General features: G+C 30.5%; 1 protein-coding gene across 2 annotated transcripts in view; it reads left to right on the forward strand.

The window, feature by feature from the left end:
* Window positions 1-13,097, forward strand: part of LOC122270490 (uncharacterized) — a 44,331-nt gene extending 31,234 nt beyond the window's left edge. The window contains exons 1-4 of one of the 2 annotated variants that reach the window (XM_043048010.2): window positions 3,589-3,816; window positions 6,653-6,779; window positions 9,260-9,397; window positions 12,783-13,097. In XM_043048010.2, the coding sequence (XP_042903944.1) occupies window positions 3,688-3,816; window positions 6,653-6,779; window positions 9,260-9,397; window positions 12,783-12,958 (570 nt within the window). In that variant the 5' untranslated portion in view covers window positions 3,589-3,687 and the 3' untranslated portion in view covers window positions 12,959-13,097. Of the gene's footprint in view, window positions 1-3,588; window positions 3,817-6,652; window positions 6,780-9,259; window positions 9,398-12,782 lie in introns of those variants that run through there. The other variant, XM_071180033.1, reaches the window with a different exon arrangement.
* Window positions 13,098-15,449: the final 2,352 nt, after the last annotated feature.

Raw genomic sequence — 15,449 nt, forward strand, 5'->3', positions numbered from 1 at the left:
TTATTGCTCCTATTTACATTTTCTAACTACATCGTAAGGATATTAAATTTAGCTGAATACCAGAATGTTAAATTAGATTTTCAAAATTCAATGAAGGATGATATAATTATACTGAATACTAACACACTAAATTAAATTTCCTAATTCAGAAATAAAATATAATTCTCTGAAGGAAATTTATTTTCACAGCAGTGCTTCGTCCCCTTTTTATTTAACCATTTTGCATTTTTCTTCGCGGCGAGGTATCCTAGGGACCTTTTCATCTTTTATAGTTGCTTTTATGCTATGCGTTTAGTACCTCATTTAACTCTCGTAAAAAAATTATTATTATTTTTTTTTTTTAAAATTTTTTTTAAATGAAGCATAGTTTGCAGCACCGTCTAATTTTGTTGCTTTGAATACGTAGCATCGTAAATCATTTTATGATGAGTTTGGTACAATGTAAATGCAGTTTGGTACCATCACTTAAAAATGTCCCTTACATTCATTTCTTACATAAATTATTGTTGTGTTGATTCCATAAGTTTGAATATTGAATTGTTGTCGTAGACCATTAAGGCAATGGAGGCAATTGTTCGATTTTTCCAGTGATGCTATCCATGGCAAATAATTCGACTTCTGCCACACCCATACGTCGCAGCCATTTAAAGGGCGGACCCATTCAAATATCCATTCATTCATCCACAGATCGTAATTTTAACCTGGATCAGAGAACAATCAATCTCCAATTCAGTACCCCCAGATGTATAATTTGTTATGGAAACATGGAGGACATTGTGACCCGACATATTACCGCTTACCAGTCACCTTTTTGTTTTTACACGGGGAGTCTTCGGCTGGCTGGATTCGAACTCCCGTTCTTACGAACGTGAGTCCAGCTCCCTGCCAACCAGGCGAAAAAATATTGAATTGGAAGGCATGAGTAAGTCATGAACATTGCATTACTTATCAACTTGTCTTTACACAATATCATGGCATACACGACTTTCAAACATTAATAATTTAGATATTTGGCAAAAAAACTTTCTTACAAATTAAACATTAAACTCTAAATTAATTAGCGTAATGAATTTTCTAGCAGAAAACGACTCCTTATTTAAATTTTAATTAAACCTGACTTTTTATGTAATCTTGATAGTGTTTAACAGTTTTTGATTTTGTCCTTCATTATACATTTCGTCCTCGTTTACATTTTCTTTATTTGTTTTCTTTTTGCTTCTTTTTTTTCCAATTATTATGTATATAACAAAATTCGCTTCATTTATTGTTCTCTTTGCTTCAAAAAAATTTTTTTTTCTTCCTTTTTTTTATTTTTTATAAATTTAACTAATGTGATACGCATTATTGTCATCTTTATTGTCATCTGTATCATCTGTATTGTGCAGTTATGAATTTTGTAATGGTTTACTTATGTGCCGAGTTTTGCGCGAGCTAGACTGTCGTCCAGCCGTGGACTATACGGTTAAGGGTTTTGCAAACCTAGGTACGTGTCCACGTCTGGAAGAAAAGAAAAGAAAAAAGAAAAGTCATGAACATTCAAATTGAAATAAAATTGAATTCAAATTAAGAAAGGTAAGTCATAACTGAATCTTTTTCTTGACTAAATACTGTTTTAAAATTTTTTTAATTTAACATATATGAATACGAAAACCTGTATAATTCAAACAAAACCACCGAAAATGATCAGCCCCCATCATATTTGTTGTGACAGCCCAAGATGGAATAAGGCCTTAGCTATCCCCCTGTAAAGAAAGGTTTCTAAAAATCGAGCATAAATATGTCAAAATAACTGCGAAACAAATAAAAGTCGAATTTGAAAACCCTATGTATTCAAAATTGAATCAGCATGTACTCATTTTTAAGCAAAATGTCAATATTAATTGTCTCAAAAGTGCGTATGACCTTGTTGCGTGTACCCAAATGCCAGTAGCTAGTATCGGCCCCACTGCCTCGAACTCTTGTATCAGAAGTGCGAGCGAGGCTTCAACCTACGGCGCCAAAGGGAAACGAAATCGACGAACATCTCCCTCCCGCAATTCTTCCTCCACATCACGTTTGAGAAAATGCACTTTTGCTAAAAAATGTGACTATGCCGTTTCAGTGCATAATGTTTTTCAGATTTAATAATTATTTAATTCTGAGCTTTTTTGACACATTTTTGCTCAATTTTGAGAGTCCCTTTCTGACATTCTTCTTTTCCGAATAGAAAAGGGCCTCACAAAAGTAAATAAATAAATAAATTGAAAAAAAAAACACTTTTTTCGAATTTTTTATTTATTCTGGAAGCATAGGTAGCCCAGATCATTCTATTAATTTTAATACTTATGATAATGCCGGGCTCTTTAAGAATTTCAAAAATTTCAGAGTAAAAACTTAATCTTACCTGATTCGGACATGGGGATTTCAAATCAAAAACTATTTTTGCTCCTAAAACTGTAGATTTATTTAAAGTTTTTAGTCTATTTTCTTTGTCTAAATGTACAAGCTTAAAACCGCTATACATAGCATTGGGTAGTGTAAATGTTGCGATACACTTCCTTGGGAGTTCGGATGCATCATCAAGATTAAAATTGAATAGGAATCTATGCCCTTAATTGTCATCGTACGCGGCTAGGAGCACTTCTCCTATCATCACCTAGTCAAAAGCAGATGAAGAAACAGTTCATAATATTTATCCTTGCGTCATATGGTGACATTTCCAGGCATGGGATCCTATGAAATTTTAATACTGAACATGTGCCGTAACTTCCATGTAGTTTATAGCAGCTGTTATGTAAAACTTTTTAAAACTTGCAAGTTCGGACATAAAAAAGACTGAAGATGTCATTTTAAAAAACTGTAACTTGGTTCGAGAAACCCATTGGAAATTGGAAATCTGCTATATGGAAGTATCTAAGGTTTTTTAAAGAAACGCGTGCTTACAGAAAATAAATTGCTCGTTGTTGTCGTGGGCCATTCAGGCAAGGAGTACGATTGTTCTTGTTTTCCAGTGGCACCATATATGGCCAAGATGTCGACTTCTGCCACGCCTAAACGCAATACCTGTTTAAAATGCGGACTCATCCATACATCCACTCAATCCACAGATCGTAATTTTGACCTGAACCAGAGAGCGATCAATTTTCGATTTTGTACCCCCCCAGAGGTATAATTTGTTATGGGAACATGAAGGACTTTGTGACCCGATGGATTTAACAAGCACCAGTCTAAAGTTACAACACAAACCAGTCAAAAGTCTTCAGCCATCTGGATTCGAGATTCCGCGAGCGTGAGTCCAGAACCCTGCCAACCAGACTATCCCGGCTCATAAATTGCTTTTCAGTGTAGTTTAAATATTTAGCATTACTTGGTCATATATTTATATATTTAAATCTTGAATATTTCGAGATTTAAATTCTTTTAATCTTTCACATTCCTCAGCCTTATATAAATATATAAGACTAACACTATTCAAAGCCCTAACGTACAAAACGAAATTGAAATGATGAATAAATACAGCTTGCCGCCTTTCCAGTAATCGGCTTAACAAATCGCTTCATTTATAATCATAATATAGTCTTTTTGTAACAGCTGAAATAGCCTATTTCTGATAAGAAATATTAAGAAAAAATCCCAATTCGTTGCTCTTACACATACTGTCAAATGAAAAATTTGAAATAATTCTGCTTCGAGCGATTTTCTTACAAAATGATAATATTAATTAATTTTGTTCTGATTGGTATTATCCGCTTAGGAAGTGCTCAACTTTGTGAACAAGAACTTAAAAAACAGTACTTAATTCCTGATGTTATTAAATCATGTGATTATGATTTAGAGGTAATGATAATTATTAATACTTTAGTAATAATTTAATCACTTATAATAATAATGATAAAAATAAATTCGATATTTAATAAATTAGAAAAACGAAATTTAATAATTTTGTTTTCGAATTTATTTATAATTGTCTTTTACTAATACATTAAATTGCTTAAATTTAATTTAGAATTTAGAGTTGATATTTAAATTCGCGTTAAATGATGAGAAAAAAAATTATTTTCATATTATTAAATTTTAATGCGTTGTTTATACCTGTGCGCTGTTTATTTCAGAGTACTGCCAGTTATAATGTATGTACAAGTAATGTAGGAATAATAAACAAAAATAAGAACAATCATAAGAATAAACGATGAAAATAAATTTATTACAATTTAATTAAAATAATAAATAGAGTTAATAATCATAATAAAAATCAATAAGGATTTATTTCCTTTATTAATAAAATCTATGTAAAATTCTTTTTATTTTCGATTATGCGAGAAAAATAGTGCGAAAAAAAATAGTTTTTAAGTGTTATTTATACTTTTTATTATTTAATTTGTAATCGTTTTATTTAATGATAGTCGAAAAATTTTTGAATCGCAACGTATTCAAAATTACATATCCTTTTAAAGAATGTAAATGTATAATGCAAAGTGCAAAATTGTAACGAATTCGGTCGAATAGTCCCTGAGAAATCAAATTTAAAAAAAATTCATGTATTTAAAATTCAATTTCTCAAGAACTATTCGATTTATTTCATTCAAATTTTAAATTTTGTCGCATAAATTTATATTTTCCTTAAATAATTCAAAATGTTTATATCCTAAAATTCAAATTTTTTTGACTATAATTAAATGAAATAATAGATTAAAGTAAATAATTATAAAAACAAAATATTTCTATGCATTGAATTCTCTTTTAATAAACAAAAAAGTGCGCAAAAGTTTTCAATTCACTTAAAAAATTCCCGAGATGTAATGAATTGCGACTATGATAAAAGTAGGATCAACTTTAACTTTAAACAACCCTTTTGGTAAAACTATTAGTAACCTATTTTCCATATTGCGGCCACCCCCTATACTTTGAGGGTCAGAAATTCAAATCCGTCAAAAAAGGGGGAGTTAATTCAGATAAAAGACGTTTTTGTGTCTGATTTCGTAATTCAAAGTATAGTCTGTACTAAATAATAGTAAAAATATTTGAAGTTACCTTCTTGAACCATAAAGATTGAGTCCCAAAACGTGAAGATCCGACCATTAGATCAAAAGTTACTTAAGGCAATTTGTTTTTTTCCGCCCTATGCATCTGTGCATCGCACTGAACAGTACGCAAACTAAAAAGGATATCACCCGGGATAACTTTTGTTCCAATCATGCTATTTGAAGAGTGTCAATCATAATGGTTCAAGAGAGTGACCTCAAATATGCTAATTAATTAGCACTAACTATTAAGTAAGTTACGAAATTAGACGCAAAACGTTCTTTCTCTGAATAAACATAGATATTTTTTTACATATTTAGATTCCTGACCCTCAAAATATAGGAGGTAGTCCAAATTTCGAAAAAATAGGGTCATAAATTTGAGTGCTAGGAAGCTATATATATTTGGTGTTGTCCCCCCCCCTTAAAAAGCCATATAATATCGCCGTATCAGTAGGAGAAAATTAAACAAACTATATGATGGACATAAGAGAAATACTCAGTGTTTTTCCGTTGCTTAACAGCCAAGCTGACACTATCGAAAATAATGGAATAGAAATTAAAACTTTTTCATTCCTCACTTCTTTAACTTAAGAAAGCTTATTTATTAGTAGAAAAATATCTCGCAGAATCTAGGCAACAGACACTTTTTGGGTTGATTTCTGACCAAAACGCTAAGATTATTTTCTTTTTTTTGTCTCATTTGAAAACAGAATTTGCTTGGATTGGTAAATTATTTTGAATTCTTCTTGATTTTAGAATTTGAGCACAAAAACTTTTATATGACATTATTAGTGTTTTTACATTGCTTTTAACTTTTTTAAGTACGAAGATTTTAAATTAAAACCAAATTTCCAAAATTCGTTTTGATTCTTTTAATTATATAAAGAATTGCAGGCAAATCATCTTCACATCTTTGATCGAGTCTTCTAGGCAGAAAGGTTTCGAAAAAGTAGGTTCCGGAAAAACTGTAGAAATTCTGGAAGAGATTATAATTATTCTACATTCTGGAAGAGATTATAATTATTATTCTATTTTTCTATAATTAAAAAAAATAGTGAATGTTAATTGGCATTTCAAAAACTTTTTTTTCTTAAATTAAATTTATTTCCAATGAGCTGCACAATCAGTCTTCCCGATGTTCAGACCTAGTGCGTTCTCCAGAAGTGGTATCCACTCTTTCAGGACCACCACAATGGGTGAGATNTATATATATATATTCGCAGCGTTTAACAAATACACCATTTTGGGTATTCGAACGCAAACTATGGAACCACTTTCGTATTTAATTGTTAAAAATATTTTCTAAAATTTCTACAGTTTTTTTAAAAACTATGTTTAATACAATTTTTTGCACATAGTTTGAACATTTTTGAATTGGATATAGTTTCGTAGCTTTTAATCTATTTGAAAATCAAGACGGAAACTAACGTACTTTCTTCTTCTATGATTGTCCACACGCTAATGTAGAAATTATCTGAAGTGTTGCCGTAGATAGAAAGTTCTACTCTGCGCCACCTGTACCCCATTTCAATTGCCAATATTAATTAAACAAGAATTTTCATTCTGAACTAATTTACAATTAGTTTAAGTATTATTATAAAGTTTCTGATAATGTGCAAAGTGTACAAACAATATTTTATTCTTCATAGGTAGTATACAATGGCAATACAGTGCTGAATTGTGGTGATTATATTTCATTTTATCAAACAGCAAGATCCCCTCTTCTAAAACTTAATGTTTTAAAGAAGTGTAAATATGTAACATTAGTCCTGTTTGGTGAGTTCTTTCTTTTTTTTTTCTCCTTTCATTATTTTCAGTGTGATTAAAATTTATTGCTAGAGTAATTATAGAGTAACATTAAGCAGTAAAGTATTTTTTATCAATAAATTGAAACAAAATTTAAAATCTGAAAATGAAATAGATTTGCTACATATTAAACTAAAGACTTAGGTTTAATTATGTTGTCGGTTTTCGGTTTAATTACAGATTCTTGATAAAATAAAATAATTGTTTTATATTATATTCGATAGAAGTGATTTCTATAGATTGTTTTATTTTTATTGTTATTAAAAAAATACGCGAAGGATGCGAAGAAATTAAAACTATTAAACAATTTAGGTACTGAAAAGTGAATTCAAATTTAACATTTGTTTAAAAAAAACATATTGATTTATTAACAATTTTAATACTCGATTAAGTAAAACTTCAAACAAATGTGGGACAAAAAATATTTTTTCAAAATGAAAAACTTTTTGGGGATTTATGACCAAGTTTATTGATTTTAGGATTTCATGTAAAAAATTTCATTCTTTATTTTTAAGCAACAAAAAAGTGTTGAAATGAATTGAAATTTTATTAAATGCTATATACATATATTTTTAATTTCCCTAAGTAAGATAAATATCGACTTATATAATCTGATTATCATTAGAACATTCTTACTAATCAAACAAGTTACATGGCAAGAATTTGTCGTAAATAAAAAATAAAAAAAAACATTGAAATATTTTTGACTTTTATCTGCAAAACTAATTCAAATTTATATAACACTCTACTTAAACTTGTACTTATCTATAGCAGCAAAAGCTGGTCTTTAAGAAAAAAGAAAATAAGCTCTTAATATTTGAAAGAAAAATATTCAGAGCCATCATTGACAGTGCTTGGCGAATTTAGAAAAGTAATGATGAATTATACAGAAAATGTAAGCAACCAAACATCATTTCAGTCATTAAATCTTATAGAATGTGATAGTTGGTGCACATCGATAGAAGGAATGATGGTGACTTTTGGAAAGTTTACAAACAACCGAGAAAGGTAAGGACCAAATACACCAGCTGGAATGATTTTGTGGAAAAAGATTTGAAAACCATGGGAATCAATAGAAGAAGAAACATAGAATCTGGTTGAGCCAGATGGAGACGACTAGTTGGGACAGCTGGCTTGTACTAGACTGTCATGCTTATGGGAACATACATATATCTATACAGGGTCGCGCTAAGGATTTCAAATTACAAGCCTGTAAATTAGCCAAATATCAAAAGTGTTCGCCAATTTTCATAAGTCTTTGCCAAATGCAAATCTTAAAATTTTATTCATCAATCGCATTTGGCGAGGTGGCGAATATATATATATATATATATATATATTGNTATATATATACAGTATTTATAAAATGTACAGTGCGCAAAAAAAACGGGACCACTCTGAATTAGTTTTGATCTTTATAAGTATGATGAATTAGTAACTTTTAGTAAATATTTATTATTTTTTATTATTTTATTTAATAATGGTCGAAAAAATCTTGAATAGTAGGGTTCAAAAATTTTTGTGTCATTTTAAAGAATATAATTTTACAAGGCAAAATACAAAATTTGAGAAAATTCGGTCTAATAGTTACTGAGAAATCGGATTTGAAATATCTGACTTTTTTTAAATTCAATTTCTCAGGAACTATTCAAATAAAAATTTGCCCGAATTTTGTATTTTGCCATGTAAAATTATATTTTTTCAAATTATGAAAAAAATTGTACATTTCAATTAAAATTTTTTTTGACCATTATCGAATAAAATAACAAAATAATAAATATCTAATAAAAGTCATTTTTTGCATGGAATTGTCTTTGAATAAATGAATGTTATAATTGCGGGCAAAAATTTTTGGATTTGCTTAAAATTTTTTCGAAATATAACGAAATACGCAAAAAGAAAAATTAATATTAAGGAGTACGAACTTTGGAGAACTCTCCTGACCAAACTATTGGGGCCATATTTCTCTGATAGCGGCTATAAACTATATTTTGGGGTTCAGAATTCCGAATTCATTAAAAAAAGGAATATTTATTCAAAGAAAGTACGTTTTTGTGTCTGATTTCGCAAGTTAAAATGTCTTCTAAATATCTAAAATATCGTCTGCACTTAAAAGTTAGCATATTTGAAGTCCCGCCCCCCTCGAACCATTAAGATTGAGTCCTAAAGCGTGAAGATCCAATCATTAAATCAAAAGTTATTCAGAGTGGTCCGTTATTTTTTTATTTTCTTATTTATTTTTCTATTTATTTTTCTATTTTTTTTAAATTTTTTTTTGGTGCACTGTACATTTGATTTACAAGGTACCTCAATCATGTATCAATATTCTTCTTAGCACACTAATCGTAATCAATAACGCATATTATTATATAAATAGCAGTTATAATTTATGTTTCACTTTGCATTTCTGTGTTTAAATTCATATTTATCAGAAATTAATACTTATTTAGATCCTGATTTGGCAATGCTGCAAGGCTTTGTTCATTGGATAGTTCACAACATACCTACCAGCCAAATAGAAAATGGTTGGGAAAAAGGAAACATGGGTGATACAAAATTTTCATATGTGCCTCCTATTGCTCCTATAAGTAAGAAATCTTCTATGTCTATGAACTCATATAATTTAATTACTAAGTGGATGTTGTATTAACTATAATTCTACAAAAATGTTTTTATTGGCAATTAATAACAGACCATTTCCTCGGATCTATTAGCTATTATGAATTTGATTGATCAGGAGTAATGGCTCCAGTCCCCTGGTTATTGTCTGTAATTGTTGTCTTTAATTGGTTTAATTGGTTAATTATTGTCTGGTAATTGTTATCTTTAATGTTTTGCAGTAATTGTGGAAGTTGAAATCGTATAAAAACTCGACAGATTAAGCAACGTGAAAAATAGAAAAAAAATCCTTGGCTTCAAAAATAAAGGTGGAAAATCTCGGCAAGTTTCAAGTGCTCAAAATAGGACATTCATTTTTAAGTTGTATAATGAAAACACGAACACATGAATAAGGGAAATAAGCACGCATGGATATGAACACATGAATAATGAAAACAAGAAAAGGGATTTGAAGAAAAGCAAATGTATTCAACATTGAAAAGCGCAAAGGTGAAAAACAAAGCAATTGAAAAAAAAAAAAAACGGTAGCCGAAGATAAGATAGATGACTAAAAACGGCAAATCAGGGAAGGATACATTTAGAAGCAGAATTAAGAGGTGGGGCGGAATTTATGTTATCATCTAAAGCAGTGGTTACCCACTGGCGGCCCGCGAAGCTGAAATATATAAGCTGTCATTTTTTGCTGACAATTTTCGTAAAAAATCTATATAGGTTTTAAATTTTATATTTTAACAGTTTGATATCTGTTGCACATTAATTGTTTAATACATAGGTGAGCATTAAAGTTATTGTAGCCAGAATTTTATAATATGCAATGTACTATTTTTGAAAATCTACTTCTTATTTTAATTCGAAATGCAATGCTTTTGCTTCGTACAACTTGATAAAATTCCGACAGTTATATTTAATGTTCTTTCAAACTTAAGACAGACCTATATAAAATTTTTATAAAATTGCCACCCGCCATTTGACTGGTGTTTTTAATTGTGCCCCGCGGCCTCATGTAAGTTGGAAACCCCTGATCTAGAGGCAATTAGCATTCAAATGAAACAAAATTTCATAATATCACGTTATGAACTTCTGTGATAGGTTTGGGTGTTTTGGCGTGATCTAATTTAAGTTTATGTCCAAGGTTCCAAGGATGTGTAGCAATAGATAATTCATTATATTCTTTGCTGACGGACTTACATGTGGTATTCCCTTACTTTAAATTTTACACAGAGCTTCAGATTTATCGAATGAAGCTGGGATTGCATTAGAAAGACATGAATTCAATTTTTACCGATCCATTCGATCCAATCACCGATAATCCATTCGATATCGATTCGATTCAAACGATATAAATTTTTTAATTCCGATAATTTAGCGATTATAGCTATTAAAAGTATGATATTTAAGTGTCTTTCACTTTTTCAACAGGCCCGAAAATGACTTTGTAACTGAAAGGGGAGAGAATATTTTCATATATAAATTTTGTAGCAAATGGAAGAGAAATAAGCGGTATAGTAAAAAATTCACAATGAGGATTAGAAGAAAAGTTCGTCTAGTTCTAGAAAGTTTTGGGTGACTTAAATCAACCATAAAAGGATGATATCCATAGAAGAAAGAGAGCGGAAGCTAAAAACTTAATCGTTGCACCATATTCATTTGTTGTGGGTGTTGAGTATAAATGCCTTTTTTTTAGAGTTTAAAACACGTCGCCTTTTCCACTGCAATTTTCCAACGCTATGGAAATTTTTTCCACACCTTTTTGTTTCAGTTTCTTGGGATTATTCATTTCAAATTAAACATTAAATTTTCATTGTTAAGAAACAATGAGTTCTTAGACGCCGGTTATTTAATCACTGACTTTATAATAGTTGAAGCAGTTATAAAGATTCAAGATTTGCCAGCGGCCACCTGAGGAGTGGCTTCTTTTGCAATGACAACAGGGTTTTTCCGGTTTGTGCAAAGTGCGTCCCCGGAGCACATTCTGGCTTGTCTTCACACTTCCAAGGAGACTTTCGCTGACCCTTTGCTTGCCCTGAATTTTTTGAGAGTGTATGAACTCATGGATAATGTCTAGCTGCTGCTAGACAGTGAGGGGATTAGTCACATACACATAAAGATTCGACAAGTAAAGCATTTCTTTTCATAGTTTAGGAAGGTTCTTGAAACTTGATTATTTAATTATTAGCTTTCAATATTTTCTGAGGGTGGAAGCAGCATCAGCAATAAAGACTCAACTAATGAAGCATTTGTTTTATTAAGGAATAAGAAAAGGCCTCGATGACTCACCTTTAATTGCTACCTGATAATTTATGACAGTTAGAGCAATAACAAGCTTTGAGAGTTAAAAAAATCTCTCTACACAACAATGAATATGTGACTGCTTGTTCCTTACGGACTCCTGAACCATTTGACCGAGACACATAATTTTTCAACCACTCATAATTCGATGAGAGTTAAAAAAAATCCCCCTACATAACAATGAATATTTGCCTGTTTGTCCTTTACAGACTCCTGAACCATTTGATCGAGACACATGATTTTTCAACCACTCATAATTCGATGAGAGTTAAAAAAAATCTCCCTACATAACAATGAATATTTGCCTGTTTGTCCTTTACAGACTCCTGAACCATTTGACCGAGACACATAATATTTGAGCCACTCATAATTCGATGAGAGTTAAAAAAAATCTCTCTACATAACAATGAATACTTGCCTGTTTGCCCTTTACAGACTCCTGAACCATTTGATCGAGGCACATGACTTTTCAACCACTCATAATTCGATGAGAGTTAAAAAAATCTCCCTACATAACAATGAATATTTGCCTGTTTGTCCTTTACAGACTCCTGAACCATTTGACCTAGTCACATAATATTTGGACCACTGATAATTCGATGCTCGGAGAAGTTATAATTTAATACCAAGAACTAGTAATGTGATGGAAATAAAAGACAAAGTGAAAAATGGTAAAATAGGAGAATAAAAAAAATGCTTATTTTAAATATTTTCCATAATTCTATCCAATTTTTCTTTGCAAATATTAAAAATTTGCTCAAAAGCCTGGAGGTTTTAAGGAGATGGGCATTTAAATTCATGGTTAAACATAGCAAATTTATGGTTAATTTATAAAATTTACTGTTTAGTAGTGTTGGCTTTAATCTTACCAAATTCATTATGAAACTAAAAATTTTTTTGGTAATATTAATCTAATCATTATCAAGTATTCTCAAAGAGCAAAAAAAATAGTTTAAATTTTATTATATCCTGGTAGATTTGACCAGACGTTTTTCTCAATCAGGTTTTTTTTCTTTATTTTTTTAAAACTGCATTTATTAAGCTGCTTAAATATTTTCTTTACAGATTCCCACAGATATGTGTTTTTGTTATTTTGCCAAAAGAATAAAATGGTGGTGGAGCCAGAAAATAAATATGAATCAGGTGCGAGTAGGATGTTTTTTAATGCAACCCAATTCCAACTGAAGCATAAATTTCAAAATCCTCTTGCCTGCAATTTTATGGAAGTAACACTCACTTAAAAAAAAATTCAAGCAATTATTGTACACATTGAAGAATCTAAATAATTTCTTTATTTTTGATATTTTTAGGTCATTTCCTAAAAAATGTAATTGAACCAACGCTTGTATTGTGGATCACCAAATAAAATGATGGAAAATATGTAGTAGTAAGTGTGGATTCACTAATTGAAGTACATGAGGAAAAGCAGGATGTAAATTATAATGAATCTGTTTATTTCGTTTAAAATCTCGAGTTGCAAAATAAAAAGAATATTCTTATCTTCTAAGAGACATCTCAAGTAGAATCTTAAATTTTGCTCTTATGAATCCCCCACGACCTGCATAATCCAATACCAAATTGAAAGTGGTATTTAATCAACGCTTTATAGAACGGGAGAGATCCATTATTGGCGTATTATCGAACAAGGCCACTGCCAAAGGGAAAGCCAATTCATCCAAACTCACGATATCTCGTGTTATTATTTAAATAATTTGGGTAAAGATTTAAGGCAAAATAGTTGTTTGGAAATTGAAGTAAACCTAATAATGTATATGCTAATGCTTAATGTGATAAAAGAAGGAAAGGTTAAAAATAGATTTTGCTGTTCGGTTGTCGAGATTTTGAATAAGATTTAGTTATAAACTTGCATCAGAATAAAAAGTTATAGCTGTTAGATTTATTGAGAATAGAAATATCTGAAATCGCATCATTTATAAAATTTAATTAAAATTAATTAGCAGATTTATGTATTTAAAGACGGATTAGGAATGATTAAATTTATGAAATAAAAGTAATTTAAAATATAGGAAATATTTAATGCCTATTATATAATACTATTATAATACCATTATAGCAATTAAAAATTTAAATACCGTTATGCCATCGCAATTTGCATCGAGTATTTAAACTATGGTTATGCATATATGCGTAGAAACCTGCATGAATATACACGTTTTGCTGGAAATAATTTTTAGAAAAATTTCCTCACTGAGGTATTGAATTAAATCTGATTTAAATCACATGATTAGGCATAATCGCCTTAATTCCTTATGAGTTACCCAATTATACTCAAAATAAGCAAGTGGTTACAGAGGATAGTAGAATTACTAATTCATTAATGTATCCCTCACATGCCGTCCACGCTTATTGACCAGGGCTTATTCTCTATTCTCGATTCTGATTCTCTATGAACTATTGTAATCCAGAGAGTGCTACCAATATAGTGAAACAAATCAGCCATATTCTTTGCACAACATATTAAATTTCGACATTAAAACAACCTCCTAACAGAAGCATCTTATTTTGTATGGCATTTGTCTTTTTAACAGCATGGCCAAATCCTCCCCACACCATAAATAAGCCTTCACCTTGTTGTGTAATGCTGTTTTTCGAACCAAGGTAAATTCAAAAGCCGTAGTTTGAGTGCATTACACTTGAAGCAATGCGAGAATTATAAACTAGATATATAATCTTGCCGTGAAGAATTATCTGGGCTTTAGAGCAAAGAAATAACTTAATTGAAATTTTTCTACCTAAATGAAAATTATCAAAATCACTGTTTATCAAGATTTGTGCTCCACTTTTATTCAAACTACGCTGTTTAAGAAGCAAGACCAAATGCAATTTTTGTGGTTTGTATAATCGTCAAAAATAAGGGACACGGGCTTCAATTTCAACACCCGTAAGAGTGTATATAGAAATTATGTATATCCTGCCATGAGACAAAAGAACAAAGCATGATATTTGTCAAACACGCCACTAGGTACATAAGCTCCTGTCTGTTCTAAGCCTGGTAGAAGTGACAAGAAAAATTTAGAATAATAAAAAAATAATTATTTTTCTTCTAAAAACAGTTATTTAAATATTTTCACTATCTCTCCTTTCGCCACTGCATCGCCAGCAGATTAATTTTTTCAGTGGAGAAATTCTTCTATTTTTTAATTTACGGAGCCTGATTATAATGGGAAGAATGCAAGTAACATGGCGTGGGTTTCTCGAGCCTGATTGGTTGTTAGAACGTGGCTTTGTTTACATTTGCAACTGTGTCTTCCATGCTATTTCGAGTTAACTTAACCCTTTAAATATCAATTCTCTTAAGTATTTATCTTTTCAATTATCTTCACAAAGATTTCTTTAATAATTTCAATTCTTTCACTATATATTTCATACTTAACACAAAGACAGGCACGAAGTCATGTAGAACTTAAACAAACTAGTTATGCATCGAAGTTGCCAGATATAGAGAACAAAAACATATCCTGTGTTACAATAAAATGCATAAACAAATAATAAATGTAAGAAAGAATTATGTTTCAGAAAATTCAATGTGCGATGCGGCGCTGTATTTAATTAATTTACCGTTAATTTTCTAACTTATGTGGAAAAACTTAACTCAATTTTGACACTCCAGTTCGTTTATTGACTATCAACTGGAGCAAGGCCGGGATAGCCTGGTTGGTAGGGCACTGGGCCCATGTCCAAGAGTTCGTGGGTTCGATGCTATTGGTTTAT

This window comes from Parasteatoda tepidariorum, chromosome 4, assembly GCF_043381705.1.
Source record: "Parasteatoda tepidariorum isolate YZ-2023 chromosome 4, CAS_Ptep_4.0, whole genome shotgun sequence".
In the NCBI taxonomy this organism is placed as follows: domain Eukaryota; kingdom Metazoa; phylum Arthropoda; class Arachnida; order Araneae; family Theridiidae; genus Parasteatoda; species Parasteatoda tepidariorum.